This window comes from Gobius niger, assembly GCF_951799975.1.
Source record: "Gobius niger genome assembly, chromosome: 21".
In the NCBI taxonomy this organism is placed as follows: Eukaryota; Metazoa; Chordata; class Actinopteri; order Gobiiformes; family Gobiidae; genus Gobius; species Gobius niger.
In genome coordinates this window covers 7,833,336-7,850,897 of record NC_136872.1, presented here as the reverse complement: position 1 = coordinate 7,850,897, position 17,562 = coordinate 7,833,336, and the positions used below count along the sequence as shown (strand labels likewise).

Below are 17,562 nucleotides of genomic sequence, written 5' to 3'. Positions count from 1 at the left end.
TCTTGTAGAGCAGTAGGGCTGTACAATGTTGGAAAAATCTGTAGTTGCATTAATTATCTGACAAGTATTAGATTTTGATTCATGTTCTACAGTTTTTTAGTTTTGTGAAGTGTCACCGCCCGCTTTGCAATACTGTGGGAATTCGGTGACCAACTTTGTCCCCGGAGCAGTTCATCACAATCCTCGGCCTGTTAGTATCAAGAAAACTCCAGTTGTCTCCATTTATCGAACTTTGTTTATCGATCTACCTGAATGCCCGAGGCTTTCTGTTTTGCTGCCAAACAATTACAGTGTGTGTGGTTAGCATTAGTGAGTGAGCCACTGCTGCCAAGTCAAGAGGCTGGTACGAGAACTTTACAATAACCATGAAACAACGGCCATTAGCGCTTCACTTTAGCACTTAAGGGTCAACTACCTTCTTCTTCTATGGGAACCACTTACTTCTAGGACTTTTCCAGTGATGTACTTCTTGCAGTTCTCACACTGGATGCCGAACATGGCGTGGTAGTCCATCTCGCAGTAAGGAATCCCATCCCTGTTGAAGAAAGACGGAGGCGCTTAGAAACAGCTACTTGCGAGTTTTAATCTTACTTAGGGACGCGCCGCAACTGAATCCAAGGCAATAATGCATTTCACAATATAAAAGCAGGCCTTACTTGCTGATGTACTCGGCGTTTAGAACCTTGTTGCAGACTTTGCACTTGAAGCAGCCCAGGTGCCAGTGCTTGTCCAGCGCTACCAGAGACTGTTCATTCTTGAACTCCTTTCCACAACCGCAGCAGTCTGGGTGAAACAGACACAGACGCAACAATCTGTTATTGCAATAGTCAAGAGAAGACGACAATACAGCAGAAGCCTCAAATGAGAGAGTGTAAATTAGAGTGTTTGGACGTAGGGGTTGCATAAGACTTTGTTTTGCCGTCATCATCGATCAAAGGCATTTCGGTTTAGGCTAAAGCTAAGGTACACGGCTTATTTCCTTACAGTAAAGTTCCTCTAACCCCTAAATTAACCATGCCCAAAGTCTGGAGTGGAGCGCCCCCTTATTGTGATTGGAGAGGGGGGTATTATGCTTTTTTCAATCACAGAGCACCAGTCTATATCACACTACAATGATGACCAAACCTTCTGTTGGTCTGTAAATGCAGTAAATTAGAATAACTGCCTTGTATAAAATTGCTCTCTCAAAATGGCTGTAGTGAATGTCTTGAAATAGGCCTCTGTCTCTTTAAGAACCTCTGACCCTTTCCGTCTGTGGCATCAGTGGGGAGGGGGTTCTGCTGAGGAGCAGTGGTCGATTACTCGGCTGGTGATGAAAGCTCCGAGGCGTCTCCAGGAGGTGGGGGCGTTCCTAGGAGGACTCAGGCAAACCTATCCCTAAAATGGCCGCCATCAGAGTTTTTACAGATTACCCAAAAATACGTGAATGTGCCAAGGCAACACTTCAGGCATGTTTTTAATGAGGGAATGACATAATAACATGATGTAAAGCTTGAAAAAGTCGATTTTGCATAATACCCCCCCCCCCTTTAAAGGAACAGGCCACTGTTTTTGCACACTGAGATAACTTGAAAACTAGACAAAAGACAAGTATTTTTTTCTTCGACGACATCACCTCACAGACGGCTGATTGAATACTTACTGTGCACAGCCTGGATGGGCGCAGGGCTGTTGGCGGGGAGAGGCTGAGTGCACTTCTGGCAAATACACTCCTTCCCATTGAACGTCACTCTGTCTCCGGCCGGGAACGGCTGTCTGTCAAATCAAAATATACCCAATAAAAATAACACCAAGATCGGACACGGGTATAGACTTACACTCTATTTACAAACGTGGGGGGGCTGGATCGTGTTTGGGATTCAACGGTGCGTTCCCAAACACTTTTAAAGGAAGGTTAGCATTTTTTTGGGGGGGAAGAGGGAGGACCAGCACTTCATGGATACCTTTTAAGTAAATACTGTAAGTCTGCATTAACCTGTGTGTGACATGAAGTCATGTAGCGAGACAGAAACATGAACTAAGACGCACGCATCCATACTTTTCTATCTCCACTTAAGTCGTGCGAGTTCCAGCGACTCCTTTAGACTTCAAAGCAGCGGCGTGACTATCTTTCGGGCTGTTTGTTCATGCGCCCCCTCACGCAGCTGTCACGGGCGCCACAGCGGGGGAATGACAGGTCTTTGGCTCAGTCGCATCAGAGGCGGGGGAGCCACGTGCTGCCGCCGCTCTCACCCCGCGCTGACTGATAAATACAGGCACATGAGGCTGCGCTTTAGGGTGACACGCCCGCCCTGGAAGAAGTGTGGCCATGTTCTAACGCTGCACAGGCGACAACTGCTTTAATCCAGATGAAAAAAAGACGCTTCCTCTGACTAAAAGTGGAGGGAGGTACAGTCTCATGGTTCAGGTGGAATTGGAATTGTCTGCATCATATCTCATGCTACGGCTTTTAAAAAGACCTGCACACTGACGCTTTTTGTCTCACAGTGAAGAAGCAAAGAAGTTAATATGAAAGAGGACTGTTGGTTTGATTGTCGAGGTTTTGCCACCACACAAAGACGTGCACAGTGAACCGAGGGATTTGAAATTGCCCAGTGTAGGGCTGGGCAATTCATCGAAATTGAATCAAAATCGCAATATCTATATTGATGTCAATAATCGTCTTGGGACTTATTAATATTTTTGTTTGTTAAAGCAGAACTAAGTAACTCAGGCCCCAGAGGCCAAACGCGCCACTGCAGGTGCCTTACCATGTTGTGTTTTTTTACTCGCTGACACAAAAGACAAAAGGAGAGAGGGATATTGCACATCCAATTACACAATGGAGATCGTTTTTTTCACTCAAACTTGGCTGTAAATACTGTTTAAGCGCTAACCCGCAGTTAGCTTTGCCTGTTAGCCTGTTAGCCTCTTCTTCGTGATTTCATTAGTGTGTTTTGCGCCTCCAACCCGTAGGCAGCGAAGTTACAATTGTGGTTTTCTGACCAGAGACACCAGGGGGAGATGAAAGACCCCCCAGTCATCCCATTAACACTTGTATTACCCCCAGAGGGACTACGGAAAGGATTTATTAAGGTAAACAAGTTACTTATTCTTCTTTAAATGAAACTGGAGGAAAGCCTTTGCTTTTGTTTGAGCTGAGGTTTGTATAAAATGTCTGACATGTACATGTTCATGTATTTGTTTTGATCAATATGATTTTTTTTTGCGTGCACCACCTATGGGCTCCACTTTTCAGCCTTGCTACTTATATCCACTGTGGGAATTACTTACTAAGCCTTTGAAAACGTGTGGAAAAATCAGATCAGGTACAGAAAACATTCATCCACTGGCATTAAATCCTAATAAAAACCCAGCCTGTAATAAAAACACTTGGAGTGAGATGATAGGGTTAGATTTCATAATCAGTTTGTGGACATAAGACAAACTACACAACAGAATTGTAAGACAGATTCCTTTTTCTAAACTCTACTATCTTCAGAGAAAGCCTTGCTGACATAGCGTGTGAGTAAACAGACAGAATGAATACTTGTATTGTATTGGAAGAGGATTTATGACCTGCAGCAGCCCGGCCGGCCGCGTGAAGAAGCCCAGACTGTGCCACAGTCAGGAACTATTGATCATGCATCCGGCACCGTGTTCATATGAGACACGAAATATCCACAGTTTGCCCTCTCCCTCAACCCCCTTTTTCCACGTCCTGCTACAAAAGGCTCCTGTTGAATTATCATAAAAGCAATATTTGTGATGATCACATTTCCAACCTCGGATGCCACAGTGGAACATTGCGGGCATGGTTCAGAGATCAGGCAGCGCAGATAGAGCGAGCGCTGGAGTCACTTAACACTCGCCGTGGGAGTGGGCTAAGTGGTCCACACTTAACATTCCGCTACGGCCCGGGCTTGTGTTACCTCAGAGGGGCTACAGGACACGCCGCGGTGCATGATGGGAGGCACGGCGAGGGAAGGACAGGTGACCAATGTGTGTGCTCAGATTTAAAGTTAGGATTTGTCATAGTCAGTAAATTCCCACAGTTTTTGTTTGTTTTTTCCTGTTTAAAACTCCTATACCAGACTTTTGTCCTTGTCGTAGAGTCAAATTTGTTTGTCCCCATAAAAGATGATGCTATGAGCTGAGTCATCGAAGAAAAAAATCATATTTGACTGCAAGCCCAGACGACTGCACTGATGCATACAAATACATGAAAAGGAAGCATTTGAAAGGGTTTGTGAGAGCTAGAAACAAGTTTAAATTCAGTTTCCTCCCTCTGTCACTGTTTGACAAGTATTTGAGCTTGAATTCACAGCTATTCAGATATTTAATATATTCATACATTTTTTCGTTTGGCTAATTTGAGCGCTACTGTGTGTAAAGCTGTGTGTTCCCAAGATGGATTATAGCAAGATACTTTGGGCCAGATCTTGTGGCGGCGCACGGGGCGGCACCAGGCCAGCTCGGAGACATAGTCCACCCACTTAAATGCGCCAAGTCTGGAGAGGCAAGATCACAAATTGCGCCCCGACTGAGCGCAAAATGTCACGCTATCGTCTCCGTTTTGATGCACAAGATCGGGCCCATATTGTGTTAGAGGCAATTTGAGTGCTGAAAGGAAAAGGACTACTTTGGTAAATGGACTTTCTGGAAAAGGAACCCATCCATCACCGGGAGCTCGAGGGCTGCTCGATGTTCAGACATAATTGGTTATTTGAAGTCTGTGAAATAAACAGATGGAACACATTTCAATGTGTGAAATTCTTACTTCAATAAAGTGCTGAGACAAATGTGGGCGTCACTGCGGGCAAAGCAGCGGTGTTTAAGAAGGCAAAGCGAGAAATGACTCAGACCGGCTCACAGCTGCCGTATACTATACGCAAGCTAGCTCCTGAGGCTAAAGCTGTTTTTGAAGCACTTCTTCACATCGAATCAGTCCCTGAGGCACAAGGAAACGCTTTGATATGAGAATGATATGCTTTCTATACTTCTGCTGATTTGAATTACATCAGGTCAAAGACGGTTTAGTTATGGGAGCACAGCAGACAAAAGCTATTTAGATGCATTTATAACATTATAGTTAAGCTATTTTTAGGAGCTGTTGGACCCTGAAGGAGCCAGTTGGAAGTGTAAAGGGGCAGAGCTTTGCCTGCTCAGAGCAGGGGCTCAGGGGCTGACTGGGACTAAACTTGGCCCTGGACTCTGACCATCCCGGTCTAAATTTGCATAACCACACTGTGTCACCAATTAACAACAACAGAGCTGCTAAATAAATTAAATAGAGAAATTATTATATTGAACCCCTCCTGGAATAGCCACCTTAACGTGGTGGAGGGGTTTGAGCACCCGAATGATCCTGGAGCTCTGTTGTCGGGGGCTTCGTGCCCCTGGTAGGGTCTCCCATGGCAAACAGGTCCTAGGTAGCGGGTCAGACAAAGAGCGGTTCAGAAGCCCCTTATGAGAGACCAACAGGCCCGGTTAGAATCGCGAGGCCGTCCTTCCATGGACCCACCACCTGCAGGAGGAGCCATAAGGGGCTGTGCAATGTGATTTGGGCAACTCCAACAGCTGCCCCCACGACCCGGCAACGGACAAGTGGAAGAAAATGGATGGATGGATTATATTTAAGTACTGTCAGTGGTGGCACTGCTGCTACTAGTAAATATTTGTGTTAACTTTTTACACTTTGTGGCCCCACTTTCCCGGGATTTCAGTCTATATTTTCCTCTTTTTTTCTCCTCCCCCTTTCTTGGTAAATGGTAAATGGTCTCAACTTATATAGCGCTTTTCCACCTACATTAGGCACTCAAAGCGCTTTACAGCAAGGATTCCACTCACCCATTCATACACCAGTGTACGCAGACACTGGGGGCAATGTGGGTGAAGTGTCTTGCCCAAGGACACAACGACAATGTGCACTGTCAGGAGGTGGGATTCGAACCCCCGACCTTCCGATCATGAGACGACCCTCTCTACCATCTGTGCCACTGTCGCCCCTTTCTTCTTTCTTCTTTGTTTCACTGGGTGTTTCTCTGGCTATCACACCTCTCTGCATCTGCCAGCTGCCTCACTGTCTAACTGCCTGCTTTGCAGCTTGTTCAAGAGCTGCAAGACCCTCACAGCACCTCCAACTCTCTCTTTCTGCTGCTTCGCTGTGCAGCTGCAGGGCGGGGCAGCAGCGCCCCCTGGCTCGATGTGTGAAGAAGGAGAAAGTGAAGAGGTTGGCCGGCGGCGCTCGAGCCAGTGGTCCTTCTGTGCTCCTCCAGAAAGCACATATGACCAGTCCGTCTCATTTAGTGAGATACTGAGCAAATCAAATCATCCCATGCGACAAAGCAAGGACGACATGTACAGAAAAAAAATTCAAATTCAGTTCATTTGTTTGAAATAAATACTAATTAACCGTTATATTGCACTTGGGGGGCTGTGGTTTAGGACTGGAGGGGAGAAAGAGTACTATCTGTGAAAAATAGAAAAGGAACTGTTTTTTTCCTTATAGGTGAGACATGCTAAAATTGTAATAGTCAAATCAGAGAGTAGCCGCAGTTCATTAGCATTACTTGCCAATGATTGATTGATTGATTGATTGATTGATTGATTGATTGATTGATTGATTGATAGGTCTAACTGTGGGATGAATGACCGGTGCACCTTTTACACCCTGCATCAGTCTACTTTGGGGAAACAGTTACAGCGATACGTACTTGCATGACGCGCACACAAAGCAGCGTGGATGGTAGGTCTTCCCCAGCGCGGACACCACCTCCCCCTCGATGAAGTCCTGGCAGCTGAAGCAGCGGGTCCCGTACATGCGCTGGTAGTCCAGGGTACAGATGTAGTCGCCCTGCCGCACGAAGAAGCCGCCCTGGGCCAGCTCGCTGCCACATACTGGGGAGGAGAGGCAGGAATTACACACAGATTGACATTATTTTAACGGTAAGGGAAGTCCTGACTTAGTATAACTTCGCAGTACTTTTAGCCAACGTACATACTGTTTGACTTTTAACAATGGCTGGCATCAACTCCCCATTTTCCCCTCCCATCCACAGTCACTGATTACACCGTAACTGTGGCAACCAGATGACATCACGGCGCCGCGCCCTTGGGGGAAACCTCGCTCTATGCTTTTCCACTCCTTTAGCAAAAACAATGCCGTGCCTTTTTCTTCCTCCTATTATTTCTTTTTGGAAAATGGTGAGGCGAGATGGATGAGAGGTGTTTGTCGCGCCCCTCTGAGCAGACTGAAAGAGCGTAAGAAAACAAGTAAGATGGCTTCACTGGGGGAGCTGGCAAAAATATTATGCAAACTTGATGAGAATGAGAGTTCAACGCAGTCAGCACTTGCGAGTTGTGAAGTCACTTGTTGCTAATTGATGATTGTATAGAAAAAGCAAACTAGAATCCACTTTACCCTTTGAAATGAATTAACCCCCCTCATGTGCAGTGTACCTTATCTGCAATATGGGCGAACCTGCTACATAAACACACTCTCGGGTTAGGAGTGGCAGAGTATGCAGTGACAGGTGTATGAAGAACAAATGTTTAAAGGCACAGACCAAACACTACACACACCTGTCTGCAGCAGGCAGCGCTCCTGTGGTTTCCAGGCTTTCATTAACTTCTTAGAGCTAACAATGGTACGACCGGAACAAGGCCCGTAAAAATATCTGTAACATGAGGCGTCGTAGAAATAAATCAGCCATAATGTTTTGGCTAATGTAGTCGACAGTGGTATGTGGCTTATGCTGCATACACTCAACAGCAAGCATTTTTTATTTTGGGATTCAATGTGGAACATGTGAACAGGATGTCACATGTCGCCTTGTCATCATCCTGCACATAAGGGGCAATGAGCCAATCCCAGTTCTATCCTTGGAATATGGAAACCTTCCATTTTTATGGGAAATGGTCTGAACTTTTTTCATGAAATTTCCAACTATCTGGTGTAAAATGATGATCAATACTGGGTGACCACAGGCATTATCATAATAAGAAAAACTGTCTCGTGCACTTTGCATGGTTTAGCAGGTAGCATCAAATCAAGCTTTTTACAATATACAATATTTTAATGCCAAAAATGAAACAAATCTATGGATCCATAATTTCTTCAGATTTGTAACTATTCCCTTAAATAAAGGAATGACCAGAAATGTCCTTATTTTAGAAGTAACTTCGTCACAACAGGCCATTTTTGAGCAAAACTTTGAAACGTGACCAAAAAAACACACACATATATTTTAGCAGAACATGTAATTGAATGTGTTTTGAACACATACGCAAATATATATATATATATATGCCCGTTGCATGTAATGCATTTTAACACATTTAAAATGCAGATACATGTATCAAATATGATACATGTATCATGTATAATGTATCATATTTGATACACGATTTTTGAGACCTCTGCAGCAATCTAAAAAAACACCTGATGTATACAATCTGATACTTGGCCTTCAATTGGGAAATCCAACATGGCTGACTGGGATCAGTGAGCTCCCAGTGTTTTTTAATTATACTTTTGAGAAGTTTTCAAGGTAAGAAAACTTTCAAATTGTTACTGATAGTTTAATAGGAATATTTAATGGACTGATGCAAAGCAAAACTACTCAATATTTAACTTAATTTATAGTACGACAGTGTTGAACATGTGTGTATCACATTTGATACAGTGGGTCATAATAAAATAATATAAGTCTTTCATGTGCTTGCAAATCTTTCTATTGGAATATATTGCATTTCAATATTTTTTATATAAGTTTTATAAACAAATTATGTTTTTACATGTGTTGTGCATACACAAATGCCCGATGTAGCAAAAAATTAAACAAAAATTAGCACATCAGAACAGTTAGATTTCATTATTACATTTTTTTTGTCTGAAGATCCAATAAATTCTGGTTTTCAAAAAAATATACATTTTTGTTCATTTCTTTAATGGCTTGGGCTTTACCGGATTAATAACATAGGAGCACTTATTTTGGTACATTTATTTTTGGTACACTTCTGGTACAGCCCTATGGAAACCCTTCTTGTAGTCGTATTAAGCCGTGTAAAACATGACTTCATTCACATTCAAGTCCAACTTCATCATTTTCTGCCACGAGATACTGAAATACGTCAAAGAGATGGAATATGCCAAGGATTTGCAGGCGGCTTAAGCAAGTGTATAATAAGCGTGCATTCCTTCAACTTTTCCCACTGGTTACATAACAAGCAAACTTTCCAAATACTGAACAACCTTCACAGTGGCTTCGTTTGACTCTTTATCAAAGCTTTCCAGAGGTTAGCCATGTAGTAAGTCATGAAATAACCACAACAATACCAGTTGGAATGTTTTCTGAGGAAGGGCATAGTTTCCAGCGGCTGCTTCTGGTTCGCTCTCCAAACAGGGGAAATGTGGATAGAAGCGAGAATGAACAATGTTAGTTTGACTATATCACATTTAGATATTAGTTTGTAGCTTTGTAAAGCGCAGCTGATGGAAGTCAAAAACATACATGCAACATTAAAAAAAATCGTTGATAAGCACTTTTTTGTCTCGCACAGGAGTCTAGATCAGCTGCGTTTATTTCTATGTTGGTCCACCCCGCCCCCGAATAAGATCTGTCAATTCATTCACATTGAACGATTGGGAAGTGAGAGCTAGAAACGAGTTGAGTCAGTGGAAAACAGTTTAAACGCAACTTCTTTCAAGGTGTGAAGATGGGGGAAAAAATTGTCTATCTGTGCTTTTTGAGGACGTTAGGCATTGGTGGAATTTTTATGTTATGGCATTAAAGGAGCATTATGCAACTTTTTATGTGGGAAAAAAAAGTTGATATTTGTGCATATTTGACCTTGTAGTGACCCAGCGGCTATAAGTGGTCAGCGCGGCGCCTTTACTTTCCATCACAGTGGTCTCTACAACGCTCCAGGATCAATTGTTTTGTAGGTTTTCTGGTGAGAGGGTCCATCAGCAGTGAAAACCTCCCAAACAATTGATCCTGGAGCATCCGAGAGACCACTGTGATGGAAAGTAAAGGCGCCGCGCTGACCACTCATAGGGCCTCTGGGTCACAACAAGGTAAAATACGCATAAATATTAACTTTTTTTTCCACATAAAAGTTGCATAATGCACCTTTAAGTTTTTGATGTAGCAACATATGACTCGGAAAGATCGGCATAGTGGTTTTAACATGCATTTAAAACACATGTAGGGGAATGTGCTTTTCATTTATTAACACTCTGTAATTTGAATAACGCCCCTAAATTGCTCTGATGCAACAGCGTACAACAAAAGTCCATGACCAGATGTGATTTGCTCATTTGAAAACAGCTCCGGCTCCATGGCAACCGGCAAAAGGGTGCTCACCTACACTGCTGGTGATGTCACGGCACCAGTAATTAGACAAATAGTCCCGGAGGAAAAGTCTGTTCAGGAACACGGTGCAGAGCCTCGGAATGATAAGAACCTGACTCTTTTCACCTCTGAGGAGGGAGTGTGAAGCGAATGGTCTGTTTGGACGATGTGATTATATGGAGGCTGTTGGAAATGAAACAACGTGAAGGCAAGGAAGAGACGTCTCCAGTACAGATGACTTCTATCAGTGAAGGGTTATCTTCGCGACCCGTGTTGAAAGGCGTGATGGGGCTCTGCAGTGGTGCCTCTACCAGTAAAGTCTTAAAGGGGGGGTATTATGCAAAATTGACTTTTTCAAGCTTTACATCATGTTATTATGTCATTCCCTCATTAAAAACATGCCTGAAGTGTTGCCTTGGCACATTCACGTATTTTTGAGTAATCTGTAAAAACTCTGATGGCGGCCATTTTAGGGATAGGTTTGCCTGAGGAACGCCCCCACCACCTGGAGACGCCTCCGAGCTTTCGTCACCAGCCGAGTAACCAACCACTGCTCCTCAGCAGAACCCCCTCCCCACTGATGCCACAGACAGCGTGTGGAGGGGGCCTGTCGGAAAGGGTCTGAGGTTCTTAAAGAGACAGAGGCCTATTTCAAGACATTCACTACAGCCATTTTGAGAGAGCAATTTTATACAAGGCAGTTATTCTAATTTACTGCATTTACAGACCAACAGAAGGTTTGGTCATCATTGTAGTGTGATATAGACCGGTGCTATGTGATTGAAAAAAGCATAATACCCCCTCTTTAACAAATGTTGTAGCAGCAGCAGGACGCCTGGACTGTCCTCTTCTTGTCATGCAGTTGTTTTATGATTCATGAAATGTGTGCAATTATTAATGTGACAAGGAGCATTTTGTTGAAGTACATTTCCAGCCCTATTCATTTGGGACAGTGCATGTTAATGAACACACAAGCATGATAAAACTGATATGTAAAGGCATTGCATAACTTGATAAGATAGATAGATGGAAAGATATGATAGGTCAAGCTGTAACCCCTCGATTCTAACTGTAAGCTGTCTTCTTTCGTCCGGGCGCGAGATTTTCCCACCGCGCAGAGTGCCATGTGCAGCAACCTCACAACAAATCGCATTAGAGTGGCGGTAAATGTTATTTGCACCCGAGGAGCCGAAGATTTTAGGATTTTCTTACTGTGAAATAAAACAGGCAAGAATCATAACCATTTCAGATTTCAAAACTACAGAGCTAGCCCTGTCTTTACATAGGCGTACTGTAAAAATCTATATTTCACACGTCCCCAGAGATCCTCTTTCCTGTCAGAATGCAGTGCAACATCAATAATGGATGCACGTCGTCCTTGACTTCACACCACGTCTCATAATGAGCCCGTGTGCACTGGAGGCGGGGGTTCAAAATATGTGTGTGTTCTGAAGGTGCGACCTTGGAGCAACTCATGCTCTGACAATGACTCAGGATGAAAGCGGAACAAGGGGGGTGGGATTGGTCGGGAGCAGTCACATGACCTTGAGGGGTGCAACGCCAACGACAGGTCGAAGCGGTCCAGGCCTCCTCCCCGATGGGCTAAATTACAAACAGGCATCACATGAAGCAACAAGCAGGAAGTCTGTCTATTGTCTATGCAGCGGCGGCCGACATCCACACACAGCCACGATTGTTTTCAAATACATCGCCGTTTAAGTTTGGGACAAAATTGTGCCTAAATTGAAGACATTCTCTGCACAGTTATTGGGGTATTAAGAAATTATCAGGTTAGCATTACTTACAGCGTAAATTCAATACGGGTGGTTTTATCTGTGAAAAATGTCTCAATAACGTGTACTTTTACTGAGCGAGCTTGCGTCTCCTCAAACCTGACTTGCCTCCATGAAGATCATGTGCTTCCAAAAAATGTTTTACCTGGAAACTACTTTTAGGCAACCAAAATGACAGAGAGCTAACTTATTCTTCAAAGAAAAACGTTTCGCTAGAATGCAACTTCGGTGGAGTTCCCCTGCAGGCTAAATGTTTGGAGAGTGTGCGCAAAAAGAAAATACATCTACATTTTGACTTGTAGAGCAAAGGTAGATCTAACACATTCCATGTATGGAATTGTTGACTTGTTTTTCCCACAGTTTAGCTCGTCTCGCAACATGGCACAACATCATCAACATTGTTTTGCAGTGTGGCTTTAAAGGCACACTTCGTAACATTTTGGACAATACAAAGCATGCTCCAAATCAATAACTCCGCACAGAAAATTATACTTTTGTAGTGGGTAATCAGAGAATGGATTTGGATGAGGACCTATAACCTATTTATATCTCATTCTGCTGCCTTTAGTCGACATCTCCATGGAGACGAACTGGAGTCGTACCCACTCCCGGTAAAGTTACAGTCATGTCTTAGGAGAGGTGAGCCACTCACACCAAAGGCACATGTTTGTACAATTATGAGGTATCTTTCAATGATGAAAGTATCTATCATATATCTATCATATGCTTGTATTTCAATATTGTTCATTGGGTGAAATTTTACCCTGTGTGGCTTTAAATACAAATACTATACTCATGTTTTTTGGCCAAGATTACAAAGTTATGTTTTGTACTTTTTTAATATATTGTAGTATTTTAGGACAGTGGTAAAGAGTGGGGGAGCAAGGAGTTATACTTGCAGTGAGACCAGAAGCTCGACAGCAATGACTGATCTGTCCAAACCAAAGACTGAATAACATGATGATAATCAGACATACGAGATGAAATCTTACCAAACTCCAACTTCCTGTGGATTTCAAGCTACAGTAATCTGAATTTGGCAGATACCATTCAAAGAACTTAAAGACCTGGAAAACAACATTTTTACTCAAGATTTAGTTGTACTTTCGGTAATATGACAATAAATCAAGCTTGAAACACTGGCCATCTCGAAGCATCAGGGCCCTGCATGCCATAAATCACACGAGTCTGACAAGACCTTGCACTAAGTTGGGGCTGAATCCTTCTCACACTCCGCTGAGGTCAGTATCTGCTCTCTTCCAAGAACGAGGCGATCCGAGGGCCAACACCCCGCGGAGAACATCACAGGCCGCTGCTAACCCGCCAGCACTCTCCCCTGACCGACGGGACCTCTGTCGCGCTCAGTTCCAGGAAAGAAACACCATCTTTCACAACAATGTGATTCATAAATCTCTCTCTCAAACCGCGAAGGGAAGCAGCTAAAACAAAGGTCCACGCTGCACAATGTAAACGACTGAGATTCAAAGACTTTCTATAGTATTGGAGAAAACAATGGAGACTGACTTTTAAATTAGATTAACTTTTGTTCCGTCAAAATCCTGGGAGTACTCTGCTTACTCTCCCTAATGACGTACATGTGGTTTCCTGGGGTTTTCAGACTTGGCAGAGTCATTCTTTACCTGACTAAACATAAGAGCAAAAAGGAGTCGAGTATTTGGATTTTTTTCTGTATGGCATAGCTTAGGATCACATCATTACATCATAGTCTATACGTCAATAGTCTGCCATGTTAACACTGGGTGTAACCACATATTTTCTCGTGTGACTCTCTCCCCACTGGAAGCTGTGGCCAATTTCCACAACTTGTTCAAGGCAAAACATTGACTACAGCAACTGAAGCAGATCTAATAACAATGTCATGTGGTAAAGTCACATTGTTTGTCTCAGGTTCATGATAGTCACGTCCAGAGGATACGGTATGTCAATGATGCAGGTACTCCAATGACAGATGTTGCTTATTTTTGTTATAGTTACAGAAGGTACACTTACAAGCCTGCCTCTTCACTAAAGAATAAACATGAAATACTTGTTGGAGATCTTTGTTTTTGTTTTGTGTGCCCTCGTGATGAAGGGCTGTCTTATCAGTGGTGTCGTTGAGCTTAAGAGTTTAGCTGCAGACATAACAGGATAAACGAAGACAGAAACACTGGGCACCGAGATGCCACACTTCCTCTGCCACAGCCCGGTGGTGACGGCCGGTGGCATCAAAACAGCAATTAGTCCTGTTCAAAACAACATCTAGAACATCTGGATTTTTCTGGATTTGTCTATGGTGCAGCAATGACTTTGACTTTGGTAAATCGAGATAAAACAAATATACAGTTAAGGTTAGTCCTTAACTAGTCTTCTCAAAATAACTAGTGACTCAGTATTTACGATATAGTTGCTAGGGATGGAAGTAGGATTCTGGGTCCCTGGGGATTCGATAAGTTACACAATACGATACACGGCTCGACGATATAACGATAACCTCACGATATGTCGATACAGCGATTATTGATATATTGCACATAATCTAAAATGTATCACTATTTTTAAAGAAACTGTCTTTTCTTCTTTTTCACTTTCTTGACAACTGTTGCATTGTTTTATGATTTCATTTCATTTGCATTGACATCAAAAGTGTCACTATCGGCATCAGACCATACGGCAAAATATGGTGATAACTCTCAAAATGAAGGCTGCATAATACATCACGTGTTTTTTGATGACTTCTGCTAGCCGAAAAACTTCCGATATGTGTTGAAGTTGAATGCAACATGTGCTGAAATGGTTACGTAAAATATCACAAGTTACTTCAATATTGTGCAACTCAAAATCTATATATAGTTGAAGGCGTCAGAAACTACACCTTGAACTATTGTCATTTGTCAAAGAATAAGGAACATTAGCAACACACATGAAATGGTACAGGATATTTCCCTTAGTTATTTATAAGTTAAATACCACTGAACATTCGACTTCCTGAAGAACGCTGTTGTATTTAAGTGTCTTCAAGAGCTGCTCGTGCTAACTCTCCAGCAGCGCTAACGTGGCTAGCATTAGCTCCTGTTTATCGAATCCTCGTCCTCCCAGTGTTAATCACTCGTGAGTCGCATGGCCCCCGCTCTGGACCTGGCACTACTGTCCGTCTACGTTATTGGCTCTTTTACAGTAATGCAGTCAAAGGTCAGGCTTTGGGAGTGCTCCAGGTGATCAGAGGGATAGCCCACTCGGTCAGAGGTGAGTCAGGCTACATGGCCTTTTGAAACAGGGAAAACATCCTGATCCTGCTGATACAAGTCTGTGTCCAGAACTGCAGCTACACAAAAGATCAGGCTTTTCCAAATATTTAGTCAACAGAATAAACTTGTAATTTCATTTGTATAGCGGTCAAAATTCTATCAGCGTCCATTACGTTAACATGATTATATTTAATGAAGATAAATGCATTACACACATACACAAGGGTGAAACAATATAAGACAAAGCTTCCCACTCACAACAACCGTGAATGTAACTTATGAATGTAAAGTTATGGAAATTATTTGCACTTCAAGCTCATTTCAAGTCTTACTGCAGCACATATTTACAACTATAAACCGCATTTATCCTCGATATATATTTCCCCAGAATCCACTCCACAGAGTTAGGAAAGCCCATCGGCGCGTCTGGAGTCAGGGCGCTGGATTAAAGGCCGTAAACTCCGGCGCGACCCCGCCTGTATCATAGCAACCGGAGTGTGTGTACCGACAACAGCAGTGACACCCCCGCCCAGCTACAAACACACAAACATAGACCACACTCCTGTTGCAAGTATGCGACACTGTGTCTCGGAATACACGTGGTACCACGGGACAGGGGGGCACGGACTCCTCACCTTCTTAATGAAGATGTGATCGCAAATGCCAAGCAGGCATCGTCAGCAGAAACAAACACTTAAATCTTCTATATTTTTGCTGTAGCCAATCCATCGTCGTGCTTTATTTACTGTTGCGGTTAAGGGAAAACACAATATATTCAGAACGTGTGTGTGTAAACTCATTAACGGGGGATCTCGGGTGAGTAAATGCTTAATTATCACTTGCCATCACAAGAGCCGGTTGCGTCGCTCTTAGCAGCAGCTGCTACAGTGAACATACTGTCATTCAGAGAGCACAGGTAGAAAAAACATGTACAATAGGTCAAGATGAATGAGACTGTGTTTGAGAGTCGGCATGGGGGACGATGGATGGAAATTAAAGGCTACAATCCGGTGTGGCTTGTTCATTAACATGCAAACAAAACAAACAAAACATAGAATAAAAAAACATGGACTTGTTTTAAGACTGATGGTCATAAATGCAGCAAAACTTACAGGCCATGATCCCAAACTTTAAGAAACCAATATTCATCACATCAATGTATAGGAATCTAGTTTTTACACATTTAGGCCACCCTCTCTTATTTTTTTCTATATGACTATGACTATATTTCCCATTAAATATTATATCTTGAGGTTTCTTATATGTTGTATATAGTTTTGGACATGACTGCATCCCTATTTTGGATTCAGCTGAAATACAAAGGAGGTTTGAGTTAAGTGGAAGCTGTTAGTTGAAGTTGTTGTTCAGATTCTCATTAACCGGCCTGGCCTTCAGTGAAAATTGCGTTTCAAGTCGACCGCCCCTAATGTTATCTGCTCCGAACTATCCACAACAGCCCTCTCTATCTAATCTAATGACACTCCCCAGGGACAGCCCCTTGATTAGATAGAGCCAGGCTTCAGAGAGGCTCTTCGGATTGCCCTGGTGAGAAATGTGGGGAGTAACGGTGTTGCTTACCTTTACAGACAAAGCACTTGATGTGGAAGTGCTTGTTCTGGACCCTCAGGGCCTCTCCTTTGCAGGGCTTGCCACAGTTCTGGCAGGGGATGGGCCCGGCCTTCTGCTTGGACTTCTGCTGCGGCTCATGGGGGCTGTGGACCGCCTGCTGCTGGAACACTGCAACACACAGCCACAGGACAAGGTCAACAAGGCACATGCCATTCACACCCTTTGGATCGCACACAACAGAGCACCTGGGTACACTCAAGTTTGTGTAGCCTCAAGCCATAATACAAAGGGTGTTAATAAAGCTGTTTGAATAGATTATAGAGTGTATCTTAAAGAGATGTGTTACAAATAAAATAAAAATCTCACCATCAGAAGACTTACTTTTACAATATACATAACATAATAATTGAGCAAAACGTATTTCATCAGACAACATCATCGGCCAAGACATTTATAGCAGTAACTCATGCCCCTATAGGACATAAGCGCTACTGCAGGCCTGTTAGCTTCTTCTTAGTGATTTCAATAGTGTGTATTGGTGACTCTGACCCGGTGGCAGCGAAGTTGCAATTGCGGTTTTCTGGCCAGAGACACCATGGGGAGATGAAAGACCCCCCA

General features: G+C 43.2%; 1 protein-coding gene across 1 annotated transcript in view; it reads right to left on the bottom strand.

The window, feature by feature from the left end:
• The window catches only part of ablim2 (actin binding LIM protein family, member 2), a 56,658-nt gene that overhangs the window by 29,224 nt on the left and 9,872 nt on the right, over positions 1-17,562 (bottom strand). The window contains exons 2-6 of the mRNA XM_079579674.1: positions 16,954-17,112; positions 6,696-6,879; positions 1,643-1,755; positions 657-783; positions 442-535 (exon numbers count right to left, since the gene is read on the bottom strand). Of these exons, the coding sequence (XP_079435800.1) occupies positions 442-535; positions 657-783; positions 1,643-1,755; positions 6,696-6,879; positions 16,954-17,112 (677 nt within the window). The remainder of the gene's footprint in view (positions 1-441; positions 536-656; positions 784-1,642; positions 1,756-6,695; positions 6,880-16,953; positions 17,113-17,562) is intronic.